The 19,841-nt window shown below is 42.3% G+C and overlaps 1 protein-coding gene across 2 annotated transcripts; it reads left to right on the top strand.

Annotated features, from left to right (window-relative positions):
* Positions 1 to 6,015: 6,015 nt before the first annotated feature.
* On the top strand, positions 6,016 to 18,970 carry STEAP1 (STEAP family member 1). 2 transcript variants are annotated; one of them, XM_075417475.1, is made up of 5 exons: positions 6,016 to 6,098; positions 9,294 to 9,398; positions 11,518 to 12,030; positions 13,510 to 13,674; positions 14,965 to 18,970. In XM_075417475.1, the coding sequence occupies exons 2-5, from the start codon at positions 9,306 to 9,308 to the stop codon at positions 15,220 to 15,222; spliced, it is 1,029 nt and encodes a 342-aa protein (XP_075273590.1). In that variant the 5' UTR covers positions 6,016 to 6,098; positions 9,294 to 9,305; the 3' UTR covers positions 15,223 to 18,970. The 2 variants fall into 2 exon arrangements, with proteins under 2 accessions (XP_075273590.1, XP_075273591.1); XM_075417476.1 differs by lacking the exon at positions 6,016 to 6,098 and adding an exon at positions 6,765 to 6,907.
* Positions 18,971 to 19,841: the final 871 nt, after the last annotated feature.

Raw genomic sequence — 19,841 nt, 5'->3', positions numbered from 1 at the left:
AGCTCTGCTTCTTCCCTACGTGCTTGCATCACCCCTATCCTATTGTTTCAGATGTGAAACCTACGTTGTAGCCTGCAGAGAAAGTGTCAGTATTTGTGTTTCACCTTTGCATAGCATCTAACACTAGGGACTATGGTTTGTAGGCACTATGGTAATAGGACAAAAAAAATGATATAAATGCTAGATATAGTGTCAAAAAATCCCCTACACACTGTAAGGGTTTTAAAATATGGTATCGGAAGCAGAAAGGTTTTCTCAGAAATTCCTGAGGTAGAAGGCCTGGGAAAGGACGTGGTTGTGGGAGAGATCCTGTAACATTTTGACAGTTTTGTGGTCTCACCACATGCCTTCATAAGTCTTCAGTGGAAAATATAATGACATTAGAATGCCTTTGCTAAACAACAAAATCTGTCAAAGAGCCTTAGTTATGGGCAATAAACCACGCTAAATGTTTTTCACAAGGTATGCTCCAAAGCATCTTAATCTCAAATAACTCTTGTAGAAATACTGTAAAAAAAAAATCTTTTTTAACAATTAGAGGTAAGAAAACCCCATATACATCTCAGCAGAAAATATACCACCACTATTCGCTACTATATAATCAGATTTAAGCAAAATTATTTTCTGTAGAAAAAAAAGAAGAGGCAGAAATGTAAAAGAACTCGTGAACTGGGGTGGATCAATGCCTACCTGCATGCCAAATATTCTGGCCTTGCTCAGTAACCCGCACCCGTGGGTCCACTCCTTCCCCCGTATCCTTTACATTTTACAGTCTCGAAGTACTACAGCTTTTTTTTTAATCTGTATATAAATTACTGTTAATTTTGCTATCACTGGTTTCATTATTATAAGTATTTTAGGGCTGCCAGCTCTATACTCCAGTGACGTGTGCAGTAAAATCATGAAATCATCAAACAACACAATCAGAGAAGTATCATAACTGCTTCAAGGGATAACGGTACAATCTTAGATGTTATGTAAGTAAAAGTGACAAACACACTTAGAAAGGCAAACATTACTTGTGATTACACACAAAGAATATCACTATGCCTGATTCAATCAAATTTTATTTTTGTATATCAGACAAATTCTTCTGTGTTACTTCCAAGAAATTACATGAATTATCAGAAAGGATTTCTGTGCAAGGTGTTAGTTCAACAAACTAGGAGTGGAAGTGCTTTCTGTACTTGTCTATAAATTATATACTTGACATCCAGAATGTAATTTCTTTTACAAGGAATGAGAAAATAAAATACTGCTGTTCTCCTCTACTTTGAGTTGGTTTTCAACTCATTTAATTGAACTTTAACTGAAGTAGTCATGTGGTCTTTACTTGTACTTTAAACAGTGTCTAAAAGTATCACTGTTAAAAATTATTTGGGTGTCATGCAGCTCTATTGATTTTTCATAATTCAAGAGAAGCAGTACATAATTTTGTTTCTTACATGTGTTGGACTGGGTGGAACAGCACTCTCCAACAGTTTTGAGCCTCTGGGTTTTTTCACTGCATTTCTTATCCTCAGCTTCCCGTAACTTGGCACTGATGACTTAAATCCTCCAGAGGAATTCAAGTATTTCAAGTAGTCTGAGAGCCACTTCTTTGAACCAGAATTTGTGTGATAAATCCAGGCCAAGTAAGAAATTTGTTTGACTTCAACAATGTTACTCACTAAAAACAGCTGGTCCTTTACCTCACATTCATTCATCAGGGGATACAGCAGTTGCCTGCTTATCTGATCTCTTTCTATCATATTCCCTTGGATAAAGCAGTTTATTAAATGACAGTAAACCACATATGTTGTCTCGTGTCCCTGTTCTCAGATGGCCTTAGCCCACAAGGAACAAGCATTCCCTGCCAGGTGCATCTGCAGCTCCCACTCACAATATGAACAGAGGGCACTTATCACTTCCATTCCCAACTCAGCTCCGTCCTATTTAGGAGCCAACACTGCAGTTTTTTACGTTGCAATTTTCAAAATCAGGTTAGACTTGACTGCATTTCAAAATGAATTATTTCATCATTTTCCAGGTTCATACATGGTTCTTTGTAATGCAGGTTTTTTTAATATTCCTTTTTGCAGATTGCTGTGGTTTTGAATTTTGAGCAATAGTCTTCTTTGTGGCATCTCACACATCTTCATGGCCAAAAACATTAATGCAGTTGAATTTTGTGTCCACTGTCCCACCCAGAGGAAGACCTCTGCCAATACCAGGTCAAGTCCTAGGCTGCATTACGAAGAACACTGCAAGCTGGTTGAGGCAGGTGATCCTTCCCTTTTTCTCAGCAACTTTGAGAGCCATCTGCAGCGCTGTGTTCAGTTCTGAGCTCCCTCATGCAAGCAAGACACAGATGTACTGCAGCTACTTCAGTGCAGGTCACTACAAAGATGATTAAGGGACCGGAGCATTTCTGCTACAAGGAGAGGCTGAGAGAGCTGGGACTATTCAGCCTGGAGATGAGCAGGCTCAGGGAGGCTCTTAACAATAAACACCTGAGGGAGGAAGGGGAGTAAAGAAGATGGAGCCAGATTCTTCGTAGAGGAACCCAAAGAAATGACAAGAAGCAATGGGCACAAACTGAAATACAGGAAATTCGATTTAAAAATTAGAAACTCCATTTAAACATAAGATTAAAGAAAAAAATAATTTACTGTGACAGTGATCAAATACTGGAATAAGTTGCCCAGAGAGGTTGTGGAGCCTCAGTCCTTAGAGATATTAAAAACCCAAGAGGACAATGCCCTGAGCAACCTGCTCTGTTAACACTGCTTTGGGCCAGGGGAGTGGACGGGGGTGGGCTAGATGATCTCCACAGTTCCCCTCCAACCTCAATAATCCAGTGATTCTGTGAAGTCATCCATCACTCTGTATGGCAAATTTTTTACTATTTCTATGATTCCACCATCCCTCTGGATTTACATAACCCTCACAGTGAAGAATTTTTTCCTAATATCCAGTATGAACCTTTGAGCTGCACCTTGTCATCGCTGACTTTCTCACACTCCCTGGCACTACCAAGGGCTTCATCACCTTTGTACCTCCCCTTCAAGCAGCTGACGCTTCCTACTACATCACCCCTTAGTCTGCTTGTCACCAGACTAACCACGCCAAGCTCCTCCATGTGTCTCCTCAGGGAGCACGTGCTGTAAGCCCTTCACCACCTTGGCAAGCCCGTGCTGAATCCCCTCCAGCGCCATCCCGGAAACCCAGCCATTGTTTCAACAGCTGAACCAAGCCCATTTGCACTTGTTTAAATTACAGGGAATGGCTTCCACCCTTCCACACTGCTTCCCCCTATGTAGCATAATTTCTGAGTCACCCAAGGGCATGCTAGAGTCATCTTGCTGACAGTAATAGTTACATTTAGCTTACTCAACAAGTTCCAAGTGAGACTAAGTGTTAGTATGATTATATGTAGGCCTGTGTGTTACTGGAAGGCTGCACAACTTTTCCAACCATTTGGCAAGTTGTTCTCAGAGCTTCTAGTCCAAAGAGCAATTGCAGAAGCAGGCAAATCGCCCTGACCACAGACTTCTCCCTGTACAAACTGTGGTGAAAATGTTCTACAAGATTAAAGCACTGTCAGGCAATCTTGTCAATGATGCAATAATTTTTTTTCCTCCAGAAAATGCAATCTACCATTCCCTCACATCTTTTGTCAACATCACACACAGACTCTGTCCAGAATGAAGCAGGACTAAAACACAGACAGCCTTAGACAGAGTGACTAGAGTGTCTTTCATCTCTGGAAAATACTCTGTCACACTTCAGCAGCCACAGAAGTATTACTCTTTCTCACCCAACTCACCCAACAGTTAAAGAATGCTGACACTCTTCTGAACGTTTGGAGCTAGCTGGATCTGCACAGCTTCGCATTTTTGTCAGTGAGATCATCCCCATTCTGCATGTGCCAAGAGAAATTATCTCATTTTGAATCAACTCCTGATTGCTGTGGTGTTTCCTACCTTAAGTCTCATACTTCTTGCATAGCACTTTGCATAAACATCAGTTCAAAGCTGTCAGCATGCAGAGGCACCATCTGGGTGTAACAGTCTGCAGGAGTATTGCCATGCAGTCTGCTTTCCAGTAACCACTCTAATACAAGGGGTACTTTGAACAACCTGGAAGTCATGCCTTAGGGTAGCTAAGTTTTCCTAAAGGAGAGTTTTCCCTAGCATTTGAATCTATTTCTACCTTGTCAGCACCTACGTAAAATGAGCTTCCATTTTTGTTCACAGACAGGCAACTGACAGTGCTCAGGATGCAGAGACTAGAGAGAGGATTACCTGGCCAGAGGTACCTCGGAGCGCCTGCGCAGAGCAGCTCACTAGGTACGTGTTTAACAGCCAGGTTCGCCTTGGCTGGCTTTTCGTCTCATCTTCTGAGAATGCTTATGCAGGAGCTTAGCTCTTACGTGTTTTATGAAAAGGCTGAGTATATCTTGAGGGTGTCTTAAGTACATCCTATCCTTACGATAGGATATCCAGGTGCTGAAATCTCTCAGCATCTTGAGCTACCTTTTGGTCTATAAACGTAGTCCCCATCACACTGGCTTACACCAGCGACTGCTGAGGAGAGCTTTACCATGGAGTCTACTTGGAACAAGAGGACGCTTTCAGCCCTTTGGGCTGGGAATTCTCTTCTCCGTGGTGGGTAGGTGCGGCCCGGTACCCCTTGCCGCAGGCAGCCTCATCCTGTGAGCTCCCACTGCCAGGCATCCCCCGATGGATGCCACGTACTGGGAACGGAGGGGAAAACCCAAACTGACAGCACCGAAAAGGAGTAGAAAAGAAAATGAAACGGCACTTCCACAAAGCAAGGGCATACAAAAGTTAGCATCCCTTTCAAAAAAGTAACTAATAGAAAGCACATAGAAAATAGCCTTCATGCAAATCACAGACAAATATTCTAATGAAGGCAACTATAAAGAAAAATTAGAAGTTACAGTTTTGCTTTAACGCAGGAGAATCAATTATTCTATGTTCTATCTCTTTTGATGCAGTCTCCTCTTTTCTGCCAGAGCTGGCATTCAGCTGGAGGGAGTCTATGTCCATCTACCGAAAACGAGAAAAAGTATGTTCCCAAGATATATAAAAAAAAAGATGGAACTTGGCACTATTTCTGTGAAGACACCCCGAGGAAGGTGCAATGAGCTCTGCGTGAAGAAACGAAAACTTTTTTGAGACAGATTGCCTGTGTTTTCTGCAATGTCAGTAAGCCGCTAAATTTCAACATACCCACTAAAACAGAGCTTTCACAAGATGATGCCAGTTCACACTACTGCGTGACTAAACTTTCGGGACACTACTGCCTTTTCAGAATCGCCAGCACAGAAAAACGGTGCGAGATCACGGTATTTGGAAAAAAAATTACATTTTTTGAAGCGAGGACTGCTCGTGTTAGAGGCAGGGTCTAACACAGCGAGCCGCTGGGCCGTGAGGTTTGGAAGCGGCAGTGGGGAAGGGAGAACGGGCTGACAGGCGAGGGGGCGGTCTCCCGGGCAGGGGCGTGCGGGGTGCAGGCAGCGGGCAGCCGGCGGGGCGGGGACAGCCCGCTCCGGCAGCCCCCGGCGCGCCCCGGCAGCGGGAGGCGAGGGGCGCCCGGGGAGGCAGCGCTTCCTCCTCCTCCTCCTCCTGCGGGGCGGGCAGGGCGCAGGTGAACGTGCCATTTGTCCGGCCGAGGCCACAGCTTCTTGGGGCGGCCGGGCCAGGCACCGCGGCCCCGGGCGGTGCCGGAGGGGAGACCCCGAGACGGGGCCGCGGGTCGGGACGGGGGCCGGGACTCCGGCTCACACCCCGCCGGCGCGGAGGGGAGCGGGATGGGCGCGGGAGGCGGGGCCGGGAGGGGAGGTGGAGGCTGCGGCCGGGCCCCCCCCACGCTCCCCTCTTCAGAGCCCGGCCGGCGCTCCGCCGCGGACCTCAGACCGCCTTCCCCGACAGAGCCGCGCCGCGGCTGGGCACCGCCGCCCGCACGGCCGCCGGCGGGGGCTGCCCGCCCCCCCGCTGAGGGAGCGGAGCCGGGCCTCCGCTGCCGCCGCCCCCTCGGCGGGGTCTCCGGCCTCCGGCGGGAGGAAGGGGCTGCGCCGGCGGCGGGCCGAGGTGGGTGAGCCCCGGCGCGGCGGGGGGGCGGCGGCCGCTGGCGGAGCCGCCGGGGAGGCGAACGCGCGCGCCCGCGTGGCCGGGTTGCGGCTGGGTTCCGGCGCGGGGCCCCGCCCGCCCCGCGGCCGCCGGCGGGACGGGACGGGGCGGGACGGGACGGGTCCCACGGCGGCGGGGCTCCCCCGGGCAGCGGCCGGGCGCCGGGCTGGCAGCCCACCCGGCCCTGCCGCGGTCCGCCCCGGGCGCGCTCTGTCCGCGGAGGAAGGCCGAGCGACGCTCCCCGGCCGCAGCCCCCCGGGGGTTTGTGAGGTTTTTCCGCGGAGCTGAGCGGAATTCCTGAAGAGCGGGGAAAGTTCCTGGCCGCGTCCCGCCACCGGACGGCTCGGTGCGGCGGGGGGCAGCCGCTCACCCCGGGGAGCCGCTGCGCGCTGTCGCTTTCCGGCGGCGCCGAGGGAGAGGGACGTGGTCCCTGCCCCGTGCCCCGTCCATCGCCCCGTCGCCGTCAGCTGAGCCGGTTGATTTCAGCCTCTTCTTTTCCTCCGTGCAGCCAGCCCTGAAACCCCTCACCCCCGAGAACCGCTCGCTGACTCTGGGTGATGGTTTCTCCGGGTAGCGTCCGCGCCGTGTGGATCCCTGTTGGATCAGCGTTATAGCGGGCGTTATAGCGAGCCCGTTCTCGGTACAAAACGCAGTCGCGTTCTCACAGCGCTGGAAGCTCGGCTGTCGGCAGCCGGACACCCTCCGTCCCCGTTCACAGCTGCCTCCCAGAGCAGGAGGGGGGCGCACCGGGGATGGACCTTGCGACAACTGTTGCCTTCCATGACAGCTGTGACTTAGATGGGGCCATCACTGATTGGTTTCTGTCTCTCACAGGACTCCTAGACGGTTTTCTTCAGGTGTGTTCCAAAAAGACACGTGCTGTAGATGGCTCCTCGCTGGCAATTCATAAGACAGCGAATAATGGAATACGAGTGTCTTGTGTTGAGGGTTTTCCAAGACTATTGCTGTTCTTTGTTATTGGGCATACCCAAGAAATAGTTTTGTGTTAACTGGTATCAGAAGCCAAGTGGACTATTATGGTTTGGCATCTATGTTTCCTTGCATGGTGTCACATAGCTGTAACCCATATTTCCATGGATAAGCATATGCATTCATTCACACACGCTTTCCTTTTTCTTTCCGTTTTGTCTTCTGCTGCACAAACCATTAACACTGTATTTAACATTGTATTAACCATTGTTTCCCAAAAGAACTGATAAACAGGCTTTTAGGATCAGCAGCTGGCATTATAGCTCATGGATTTTTTTTTCACATCGTGGTATCGTTTACTGCCTCCTCATCAATACAGACCTTTAGCTAAAAGCTGTTACTGGTCTCTTCATTTCTTAATTTTCTAAATGAAGAGTGATAGCAGCATAAGAATCAGGTAAGTCAAGCTCTTCCAGACAGAGCTTCCCAAGCTGAAATAAATATGCTTTTGGACCCCCAAGATAGTGTGGTAGCCAGAAGAGGTGAGTTATGAAGTGGCTGGGATCACTGTGTAAGCTCATGTAGACTCGTGATATTAACAGTTGAAAGCTCAATGGAGATCAGCACAGAAAAAAAAATTAAAAGCAACAAAGATCTGAGCCACAAGCTGTTTTAACAATTTTAAGAAGTCATTCTCATTACATAAAAGAGTAAAAAGTCAGAATATATGTTTATGTCCTTTTTTTTTCCACATCGAGCTTTAAAAATCAGAGGGTAGGCCTCAAAAACAGTGTGACTGCCCTGCATGCTCTTGAGTTCTTTTAAAAATAGATCTGGAGTTCACTTTATTTGTTGTAGTTTTTTTCCAGGTAACTACATTATGCTGAGTTCTGTTTGTAAACTATTTTCCATTTTAACATCTAGAAATACAGTAAACTAAAACACACAGAAGTAGAAATTCTTAAGTAATCATGGGACTGCAGGAGCTGAGGTTTTATGAAAATATCTCATACCCCTAAACTTGTGATAAAGTCACTAGGACCAGCCCGAGGAATAGGGGGGGAAAACAGCAATGTACCTTCATTAGCTCAAGCTTTCTTGTGTGCAGGATATACAAACCATCCATTAGCTGGTGTAGGAAAGGGTTAACAGCCTGACCTTCAGACAGAAGCTCTTGTTGACCCTACTCTGCAACACTTGGCTGAAAGGTTATGCCCAAAGGGAGAGCTTGCTAGCAGGAGGGAAAAATCCAAAGAGAAATACTTGGGAAAAGAACACTTTGGCCTCAGGAGTCTGGTGGTCTGGCAGAAAGCAAACCCTCGTAGCAGACATTACAAGACTGTAGGACTCATCCACTGAAGGAACCAGACAGTAGAAAGAAGGACAACTGTCAAAGTCGGATTTGTCTGTACAATTTTCCAAAAGGTTTACAGATATAAAAGAATGAGTAGTTAGCAAAACAGTTTCATATCTAGTAATTCAGCTGTTCAGTGGGAAGGTACGTGGAGGAGCTACCTAGTCACTGTCTCAAAGATAGCCACAGAAAGTCATGGTGGTGTGTCACCCTGAGCTTCCAGTGGTGTGGTGCCAGTGCCTGTCCTCCTCTTTTTTTCCTGTTTTCTGTTTTTCTTGTAATGCTTAATAGTTTAGAACCATTTCTGGTGGTACTTGTGGTTGATGGGTGTTGCCAATGTGCCTTGGAACAGCATTAGTGAAGCTGCAGCTGGAGTTTCCTGGCAAAGGGAGAATACACCTCTAAAGCCACAGAGTGAGTGTCAGGTAGACCAATCCTAAAACCTAAATCTCAAAACCTAAAAAATATTAGGAACAACACATTTGCATGGGTTGCTTGCATCAGCAAGTCTCAGGAACTTAACATTTTACATGTTATTTGTTAAGCTGTTTCAAACTTATTTGCTGTAATTTAAAAACTTTCCGCCTGAATTAATGCATTCATTCCACACAGGCATTTAGCTTAAATATTATTTTTCATCGGTGATTTTGTTCTGTTGATTCATATCCTCTCTCAGTCTCTGCTTTACTTAAAAAACAAGCTGAGCTTTTCTGTTCTCTGCTCAGAGGACAGGCTTTCCTTTCCCTAGATTATTGTACATTCTCCAGCAAATGGGCGGAGAAGAGGGAAGAAAACATTTTGAGGGAAAATGGGCCTCAAAGTTCCAGTAGGGCATTTCAAAACCTGTTTTACATCCTGTGTTTGTTTTGCAGGGAGTTTCCGCCATGGAGAAGAGGGAAGGTGATAATTACGCCATTGATCAAAATGCAGGTCAGACCATCATGCCGAGAAGAAATACAGGAAACCTTAGCAACTTGGTAATGTTTCTGTAGAAAAGCAGCTCATATATCACACAGAATACTGCAATCTTTTGTTTGATTTTGTCCAGAAGCACTGTGTTCCCATCACACTGGCATATCATCAGTACTTCTACAGTCTTGTCACAATATTGACACGAAGAGATAAAAAGATAAGGAGCATCTCATTCAATTTAATCACAGCCCATGCTAAAAAATACATGAGGTTAGTTGTTAGTTGCATTCTACCAGATGAGCAAGGCTCTGTAGAAATAATTTGGGGTTTTTATACAGGAATATAAAAAAAAAATTTCCGAGAAGTCTTCATAATTGCCATATGGCTTTTAATGAGTTTTGCTCATCACACAAAAAAGTCAAAAAAAAAAATCCTCTCCAACAGCATTTGCCTCTGTGACTGCTGATGCACAGAAGTTCAAGCCACAACTTTCTATTGTAACATGAACTGTCTCACAGGTTGTGAAATACTAAATTAGGCTTTACAGACTATCTCTTCAAGAAACAGGTATCTCTAGGTGAAATTGGGTTCAGAAGCGAATCTCGGTGTAATTTATACCAACTTCTGATTCTACAATGCATAGACTACACTCTACTTTTCTTCACAGATTAGAGAATAGGTTACTTAGGCTACACCTTCACTATTTCAAAGATGTTTTTATCATCAGATAAACATGTATTAGCTACTCAGCTAAAAAATCCTAAAGAAGACCATGCGCTTTAATTTTACTGTGAGGCACTGTAGGCAAGTCAGTCACACGTGGTGGGAAACAGGATACCTTGTCTCCATTTAGGATTTTACAGCAAGAGAGCAGTGTACATTTTTTATCTCTCCATTAAAACAAAACAAAACACCTAGGTATCATTGAAGACAAACACAAGACTTGCACCCACTTACCCTTGCATTATTTACGAGTAATGCCTTGTTTGAATTGACCCCTTAATCAGCTTCAATGCAATATTTGAGTCTTAAGAATAAAGCCAGATAATATTGCTGAGATAGGAAGATCTCCCATATGCTAACAGAATGCTGACTTACAACTTTCAAACTACTAGTGTTTGCCTTCCTCAAAACGGACAGTGCCATTTTGCTTTCTGGAGGTCTGGACATCTGCCGCATTAGCCATTCTAAAGCTGAGCCATTGCAGCATTAGTTCAGTCTTACTTTATATTTCACTGGAACATTAAAGGACTTACATGTTTATTACCTGATGTTGTCAGTTCGCAGTTCTCCACCCCTGGACAGCTCAAGTGCAATGTCCTGCTGTTGGTACATGTATTTTCATTTTGTAAGTGTACTGATCATGTACCTATTGCATGAACTATAACTATGGGACAATGTTTAAATATATTATCTCAGTGTGGAATAGTTTATAATGTTACACTAAAATTTTGTACTAGTTTAGCTCCTTCTAAAGTCTGTGATAATTCTGCCAAGATCTGTAAGACTAGAATCAAGCCATGCCTACTTGGCAGCAGAATAGTCATCTTTTTAAACCGAAGTGACTCAGTTTCATAAGGTTTCATAAAAGTTAAGAGGACACTATTACATTTGTGAAGGAAAGGAAGAAGACCATGGGACTTGATGCTGGAGTTGACACATGTGCAGCTGATCTAATACACTGGATCCCAAACATTTCTACTTAGATCCTTATTCCCCCAGTTAAATGCCATTAAAATAGCAGTGACTGAATGAAATAGTTTATTGCCTCAACACCAGATTCTGTTATTTTGCATAGTATTTGGGCGCATCATGAAGTCTGTAGCTGAAATTTGACACTTGAATTCTGTAGCTCATATCATAAGAAGCTGTAATGATGCTTCATATAATGTAATCCATCTTCCCTTATGGTGTAGTTAACTTCCTGGAATTAAAATTTATTTTGAAATTACCACAGATAATGAATGAGTAATGAGAAATCTATGCTGAAAGTGCCTTGCTCAACTACTGACTATGCTGTTTGAAACATTATATTTTCAAGCTACCTTGTGTTTAATAGTGTGTATGTTTTGTATATGGTTTCAGTGCAGTATGGTATAAAAGCCACGATGGCAAATACTGTCGTTACTGAAGTTTTTGATCTTCTCTTGAACTCACTTAGTGTTTCCTTTCTGTCATTTCCAGAATGTGGCTATGCAAGTCACCAACCCACCAGAAGCAGCTGCACTTTTTAATTTACATCAAGCACACCATTTTGGTGAGTTTGAACACTCTTCAGAACAACACTGCAAGCAGGATCTGTTCCCCAAGTGGCACTTACCAATGAAGATAGCATCTGTGATCTCATTATTAACGTTTATTTACACTTCTGTGAGAGATGTCATATATCCTTTCATAACCAGAAAGGAAAATGTTTCCTATAAAATTCCAATCCTTGTCATAAACAAAGTTTTACCAGTGGTTTCAATTACCCTTTTAGCCCTAGTATATTTACCAGGAATATTAGCTGCTGGTTTCCAGCTGTACTTTGGCACCAAGTATAAAAGGTTTCCCCGGTGGTTGGATAGATGGATGTTATCGAGAAAGCAGTTTGGACTTCTCAGTTTCTTCTTCGCTGCAATGCACGCCTGCTATAGCCTATGCTATCCAATGAGAAGATCATACAGATACAAGCTGCTGAACTGGGCATTCCAGCAGGTATGATGGGCACACAAATGCCAACCTTCCTGTATTCAGAAAAACCTTGTTCTGGTCATTCAGGCAAATGTGGATTGAGGGGGAAGCCATTTTCATTGCCTTTGTTTAATTTTGAAACAGATCCCCACAGAGCACTGTTAAGGGAAGGAGCGGGACCTAGTTGTTAAAGCATGTAACAGACAGTCAAGAGTCATCACAGCTGTGCCAGTGTGTATTAAATAAGTCATTTTCTTCATTTGGGATTTTTTATGTCTGTAAAATGCACATAATTATACCTGCCTCATGGGAACATTTAAGTCTTTCGCTCACTGTTCATTTAGTGTGGATTAATCTTCTCCGCACCAGTGGAATCTAACTATCTACAAAAAACTGAGCACACACCATTTTTAGACATCTTCTTTGTAAAGTGAATTAGCCAGTGATGAAGGAGGGCTGAGCTAAATCACTGTAATCTGTATTTGCCACAAACTAAATTTGTGAATACTGATGGCTCCACAATTGGGCTGATGCACACTGACTTGTTAAAAGATGGAATTTCAATCACGCTACCAAGTCATGGGCAATAATTGGCTTGCAAATCTCTCTAAGATCCTCTGTGAGTAGAAAGTTCTTAATACTTGCATATCACCATGGGTACCATGAGTATTGCAGTACAGGGAATATTCCAATATAAGGTATAGACTGCAAATGTACATTTTTATTACCCTCAAAGTCTAATCTAGAGTTTTATTAAAAACACAGTATGATGTTAGCATCTTCTTAAGAATTCTGTAAACAGCTGAACTACCTGTTGAAAACCCTGAAATCATCTTTACCAGTAATCTGACTTGAGTAGATTACCAGAAATTTCTTTGAGAGTCCAGTCCTCAAGATGAAGAAATTATTGTATTTGGGGCATCATTATGCCATGGTGATCACTAGCAGCATCAAAGGGCTGTTGCAAGTAGTCATAAATAGGAGAGGCTTTGACATCAGTTTATTAAAATCACAGCCTTTTCATCCATAACAACCATCATGTTCAATACAGCTGAATGTACCAGAGTTAAACAGCTGTCCTGGCAGGATACCATCATTAAGAATGCCTGCTGAATTAGCTCCCTAAAATAGTGTTGTTAATAGATTTCCTGTTGTTATGATCTCCCAGATATGGTATTTAGCCATAGATGGATTTTTTTTTGTCAAAGAATAAGATTTCTCCTGCTGTGAAGGCAGGCTAACAGGCCTCCGAACCAGCCTCTCCTGGGCCAGGACGCTGATGAATTCTAAATTATTCTCACTCACAGCCCACCTTTGCCTGCAGATACTAGTGGAGACTTTGTCATCAGCAGTAAATAGCAGTTACATTCAGACACATTCAAACAAACAAAAATACTGTGTTTCTTGGCTTATTTCCCGAATATTGTGGTGAAAATAGCTGTATTTCACACAAACGGCTAAGTGTGCCAGTCTGTCGTTTTAAATACGGTGTTCTTTTGGCAGGTCAAACAAAAAAAAGAAAATGCCTGGATTGAACACGACGTCTGGAGAATGGAGATTTATGTGTGTCTAGGAATTCTAGGGCTTGCTTTGCTGGCCTTGTTGGCAATAACATCAATCCCGTCTGTCAGTCACTCTTTGACCTGGAGAGAGTTCCACTACATTCAGGTACGCATAAATGTCACTATTGCATGTCATTAGTCCTCATTTGTAGGACTGTGTGTTACCAACTAAGACCATTAGGAGTTAGAAATATCAAACACAGAGGAGTTAGCGAAACCAATCTGAAAGTTTGTTCCGTACTCTTTGTTAATCGCTTTGCAAGAAACATTCATTTCATTTGTTATTTTGTCAGGAGAAAAGGCTGTCAGGTTCAGGGTATGAACTGGGAAGAAAGACGGCTCCAAACCACTTTTTTGCTCCTCTGACTTCATGATCAGCAACAGTTGTCTCTTCAGGACGTGTTCTTAGGTCAAAGACCCAAGTGTTGAATTAGGTCCATGAACACCAAAATCTGAAAATTCAGTGACCTACTAAGTACCTGGCATTTGACAATCTGATCTGAATTGGAAAAGTAGATCTGAAATGTATCTATTCCTACATTCTACCCTATGAAGTGCATCATTTGTAAGAAAAGTTTTTAGCTCTACAGAAAATCTGTGTGGACAGGTTTAGTGCATGATTGGTTTCAGAATAAGCATCGTGAAGTAACTCAGAAGAGTAATACTAATATATTGGATTAGTTTTATCAACAAATAACCTTTATACTTGAAAGTGAGATTCGGTAGATTTAGCACTTGGAAGGGCAGTGTTTGACTTCACTGGTGACTAATTCCATTTTTCTAACAATATCAAAATTGATCTGGAACAAGAAACTCAAAATTACTAGTTAAGTCAAGCACAAAATTTTCTTTACTCCTGAATTTCGTAGACATCCTAAGCCACATTTATCGCTGTAAGTGGAATGAAAGTCTTCAGTTTCCTGTAGCTGTGCCATTGCTTTTGTCATAGTACTGCACTTACTAGAGTTTTCTGACCTTAAAGTGTTTCTTTGCAAACAATCACTTAAGCCATTTATAAATCTGCTTTTGGACTCATAATAATTTATCACAGAAATAAGTAATTTAGAATACAGATGACGTCTATAAATTGAGATATTGAGAACTGACCCTTTTTCAAGAATAGCCTGTAATCCATGATCTCTTCTGTGTATTAGCTAAGTATCACAGCAATAGTTGAAAAACGTGCCTCATCTGTTTTCTCTTAAGGTGGCACAGAGGGTTGCAGTTAGATTCTTGAATTACAGTTCTTAAATTTTAGTTCAAAGCCAATGGTCTCCTTTTTTTGACTTAAGTGTGTTGGTTGAGGCCCTTCCTGATTTCCATATTTGCTTAACAGACTACTTCTGTTGCCAAGTTGGAAAAAATAAATAGCTTGGTATTTTCCTTCTTTTTTCAGAGCAAGATGGGATATTTAGCTCTGCTGCTATGCACTGTTCACGCACTGGTGTTTGCTTGGAATAAGTGGGTTGATGTTAACCAATTTATCTGGTATACACCACCTTCATTTATGGTAGCAGTTTTTCTTCCTATTGTAGTTCTGCTGTGTAAATGCATACTGCTCCTCCCATATTTTAGGAAGAGGATAAAAAAGATCAGATGTGGTTGGGAAGCTAACACTCAAACCAATCAAACCAGCATGACTTCCAGACTGTAGATCAAATATGGACATTTCCTGACTACGTAAATACGCTCAAGGCCATGAAATGCTGACTTGCGAGCTCTGTTTTCGTATTTTCCATAGATACTTCTTTTTTACTTCTCATTTCAACTTCAGGAGCATGGGATACTTGATGCAGTTTGGACTTTTGCTAAGAGAGGAGGTGGAAACATTCATTTTACACTTCAGTCTATTCAGTGTTCTGGTATTTGATAATTTCTTTCTTCTGACTCACTGCTTTTAACATCCAAGGGCTTCATTGCCTCAATAGTAATTCTTTCGTAGGCAAAAGCAATCATAAATCATTGCCTCAGATGACCACAGAAAGTAAATAAACAATTAGGCCACAGAACCCAGGAATGCTTTCTGCTTCCCTGAGCCATGTTTGTTCCTCCGTTAAATCTCAGTATTATGATGGGACAACAACTACAGTATTTATCATCCCATTCCCCCTTATCGCCTGCATCCTATGTTTCACTCTGCAGAATGGGGACCTTGGCACATGAGCCAGAGAAAACTGTATTCCCACCAAGTCTTGAACTTTGACAACTGGGCAAGCAGAATTGCAGGGAACTTGACAAGGTGAATCTCTCCTGAGGCTTGGGCACTGTCTAAAAAAAGAGTTTTTAGACTCAGATCTCCATCTTACACAGGACTAGGTGTGTCTCTGTTTACTTGAAACGATAAAACATTTCCCATTTTTGATTCCATGAACATGTTTCTTTTGTTTCTGATGCTGGAAATTTTCCATGCTTTTGACCTAAGCCTGCAGCCCTTGAAATGTGCTAAACTATTTGAACAAATTATTCCAGTGGGATAACTCATGTCAGGTAAATGTGTTTACTCTTTGCCAGCACAATTGTGTGACTGGAAGAAAAACGTTAAAAATAGACATTTGAATTTTGACATTGATTTGGTGAGATTTTCATGTAAAATGGCTTCTGAATGCATTTGCTTTTACAAAAATTTTCACATAAGCTAAGTAAACCTCACTTTCTTTATGTTGCATAGGTCTGGCTGAATGTTTTAAATGACTAATTCATTTGTTAGTATCTATTTTAAAATATGTTATGTAGTAGTTAATATTTTGACCCAGCATCAGGAATATTTCTGCCAGTCTTCCTGCGTGAGTTGACTATGACATGGACTGATGATGCCACCTATTGCTGAGATCATCTGAATGAGAATTGTAGTTGGTAATGGCTCTGGTATTAAAACAAACAGGAAAACAATGTATGCGTAAAAAAATATGTAATACATGGTGCTAATGATTCTGCAGCTAATGATACTGTTGTACATTTGTGGACTTGGTACACTGAGCATAAATAACAGACAAATAGCTACAGGGATACTACATTTTGTATTTTCTGGTTATAACTCCATTCAGTTATTGCAACTTAAAAGTTGGCCTTGTTATTTGCACTTAATGTAGTACTGTTAAAATAACCGGGGACATGGTGGCCTGTATAGACTGAAGAGAAGTGAGTGGCATTGTGTATCAAATCAGTAATGCATGACAGAGGCAAACACTCTGTAAAACACAGGAAGCTAGCCTGCAGTGTGAAGATATACGAAATTTCTAACAGAACAGGAAAAGTGTGGTTGTCAGTGCATTAGCATTTACATTTCTATAAATGAAATAAATAAAATCTTTTAGAAGTCATATTAGGGATAAAGAATAATATTTGCCAAAGGCTTATTCAGAATATTACTTGCACTTTGTTGTCAGGAGTTATAAAAAAATAATAAAATCATGTTTCTAATTGTCTTTGTATTGTCCACTAGCTACCCATAAAGTGTGCTCAAACTTACTACTTAGGGCAAAGCTGAGACCCTTAAGTCCTCCAAGCAATCACTGTATGCACCCATTGAATAGAATGACATTTGGTTTTATCAAGATGTGTGCTAAATTGTGTTAAATTGTGTTCTCCAGAATCAGCCCTGCTGCTCCTTTATTTAGAAAGTCTGGAGAATTTAATTCAACCTCCAACTTTGTTAAATTCTGGTCAAATAGTTGGACTAACTGTTTACGGCTGGTCATAGAAGCCAACCCTTCCTCAACACAGAGGAATATAAACAGCTTCAATGTAACAAAGAGAGCAGAACCTGACCCTTGATAACTGAAAACTGAAAAGAGGTGAATGAAGACACTCCTTGGAAGAAGCCATTCAAAGCTATTCATATGGCATGTACAAAACAAAATCAAGGCAAATTAATATGTCTGTGCGTTTGGAGAGCAAAATAGTTCAGAGGAATGATAATGGGCTTCAGGGATTTTCATTTTATTATCAACATTACCAACTGTGATCTTTTGCACAGGGGCTCCATTATGGATCACCTAGATCAGTAAGAACTGAGTAGAGGAATATGGTCAGTATGGTTATGAAATTAATAGAAGCTGAAAGTTAAGCTTCTGTGCCTTTGGAGTCTGCATCTTACTGCACAGCAGTAGGATTTAGGCCACTAAGTCGCTTTTGAAAATGGGACTTTAATTCCAAGGTTGGTTTGGCCCTTCTGAAATTTTTGTCCAACTTCTTAAAACCTTCTCTCTCTGTAAGATATTGTCCAATTTAGAGATGAACAGACAGATCCTTATTGCAGAAATTACTATAGGTACCACTGCAAGAAAACAGATCAAGAACTCCATGTGCGTGTAAACATATTACCTACATTCAACTCTTTGTAAAAGTTTTTTGAGCCATCTGTTCTAACACAACTTTATCCAGGCAGCAGGAGGGAACTGTTGTCTGTACCATTGTATTTAGTGCATAAAATCAGAACAAGGCACATCAAAAGCACAGAACTCCTTTCAGGAAGTACTAAAGAAAATGTTTGTATGTGTACATCTTTCTTTATCTTCTATTCATGGTGCAGCAGTGATAAATTTAGATTCATCCCACTTCAAGTGGTTGACAAATTGTGTCCTAACTCTATTGTAATAACCTGCTCTCGCCACTTGTTACACAAGGTAATGCAGACTAGCAAAACTTCATTAATTTAAATCTGTTAATATGGGCTGAAATTCTAATACAAATTACAAATGAAAACCAATTTAAAGATCATCACATACTATCCAAACTGACTTTACATTTGTCATTTAGCAGGGGACATTAAGCACACTTCAGATTCTTCTCTCTAGCATTGCTCAGGGGCAAAACCAGAAGTGTCTTCTACCAGCTGAAATTTGCATACTATCTACAAAAGCTGTTCCTAAAATCACACATGATATCTAAACATTCAAGCAGGCTTTTTTCCTACTGCTTCTCTCAAGCAGGAGCCAGATTTTCTGTCACAGCTAGATGTGTCTCTAGAAAGCATCACTGAATGTTTAGAGTGAGAATTTGAGACCTTGTGTCATGTCTGTTCCCTGCTTTGTAAGCCTTCAGTAAACTACTTCACCTCTAACTCACTCACTTCCCAATCTGCAGAACTGAAGCAGTAACACTTTACAGGACATTGCAACAGTCAAGCTTTTAAAGCATCCAGTGAGGGAGGAGGGTCATGTAAGGGCTATAAAGGGTTACAGAAGAAAGTGCTATTGACAGTATTTTATTCCTCCCTTTGTCATAAATATGCTTTACTTCAACACTAAGTGCGTATGGACTTTTAATTTATGGTTATCTACCTATTTCAAAATTCAGTGTATTAATATGCTTATATACTACTCTTAATACATAAAATCAATGTGTGTGCAAATTTTAGGCGCTTATTTGTATAACGATTACTTTTATAAAACTGAGGATCATTAAATGCTTCCATGTATACCGTATCTGCCATTGTGTCATACACATCCAGGGTATAAGGGTAAAAAGGCACAGTAGACTCTAGAATAGAGCTGCTGCCATGAACAATAAAAACGGCTTCAGTCAAGGGGAACCTTTCTCCCCACGCTGGTGCAGAGCCTGGAGTCTCCAAAGGAGAGAAGACAAAAATGTGAACAGCAAAATGGACACTTTTCGTAGGGGGACGTAATGAAAGCACATTTTTCCTGACAGATCTTTTAACTGACAGACTGTACATTCTAGCATTCAGAGGAGACCTTGTGGGAAGGAAGAGATGGCTGAACTGGTTGTGGAGTGCTTTGGAGGGATACCTATGATCCCTGAAAACACTGATCAAAGACCAGGAGAAGCTCAAGAATGGTGAGGACTTTGAGGAGAGGAAAAGAACACAGGCATATTTTGGGGTAAGAATCCATCACTCTAGCATAAGTGGGTTTGCAGTGCCTCTACAAAGGCTGCAAAGTCCTTCCTTCAGTTGTTATATTTCCCCAATGTACTTAAATCAGGGACAGAGAATTGAAACTCTGGAGAGATACTCATAAATTGTTGAAGCGACTTGAGGAATTTTATGCCAAGTTTACCTGGGGTAGTCAGATCCCAGAATACTATTCCAAAGAGTGGTACCAGCAATCAGTGCCAAGGAATCTAGAGCCAGGGCTGTGCTGGCTATGGTTTAATGTAAATTCCTGTTGTAAGCAGTCCCTCCCTTTTGCCACTCTTCTCTCAGTTCTGGAACTTGATCCAGTTGAAAAGTAATGCAGGGAAAAGAATGATTTAGCCAGATCCCTTCACTGGTCTGAATCACCTGACAGCCATGCACATATGCCAGCAGGA

This window comes from Opisthocomus hoazin, chromosome 4 (genome assembly GCF_030867145.1).
Source record: "Opisthocomus hoazin isolate bOpiHoa1 chromosome 4, bOpiHoa1.hap1, whole genome shotgun sequence".
In the NCBI taxonomy this organism is placed as follows: domain Eukaryota; kingdom Metazoa; phylum Chordata; class Aves; order Opisthocomiformes; family Opisthocomidae; genus Opisthocomus; species Opisthocomus hoazin.
This window is presented reverse-complemented; position numbering and strand designations above follow the sequence as displayed.

Excerpts from the sequence above, each read along its gene's own strand:
- STEAP1 (XM_075417476.1), top strand. Across the intron at positions 9,399-11,517 it reads CAGGAAACCTTAGCAACTTG|AATGTGGCTATGCAAGTCAC; the intron begins GTAATGTTTCTG and ends TGTCATTTCCAG. Across the intron at positions 12,031-13,509 it reads TGAACTGGGCATTCCAGCAG|GTCAAACAAAAAAAAGAAAA; the intron begins GTATGATGGGCA and ends TTCTTTTGGCAG.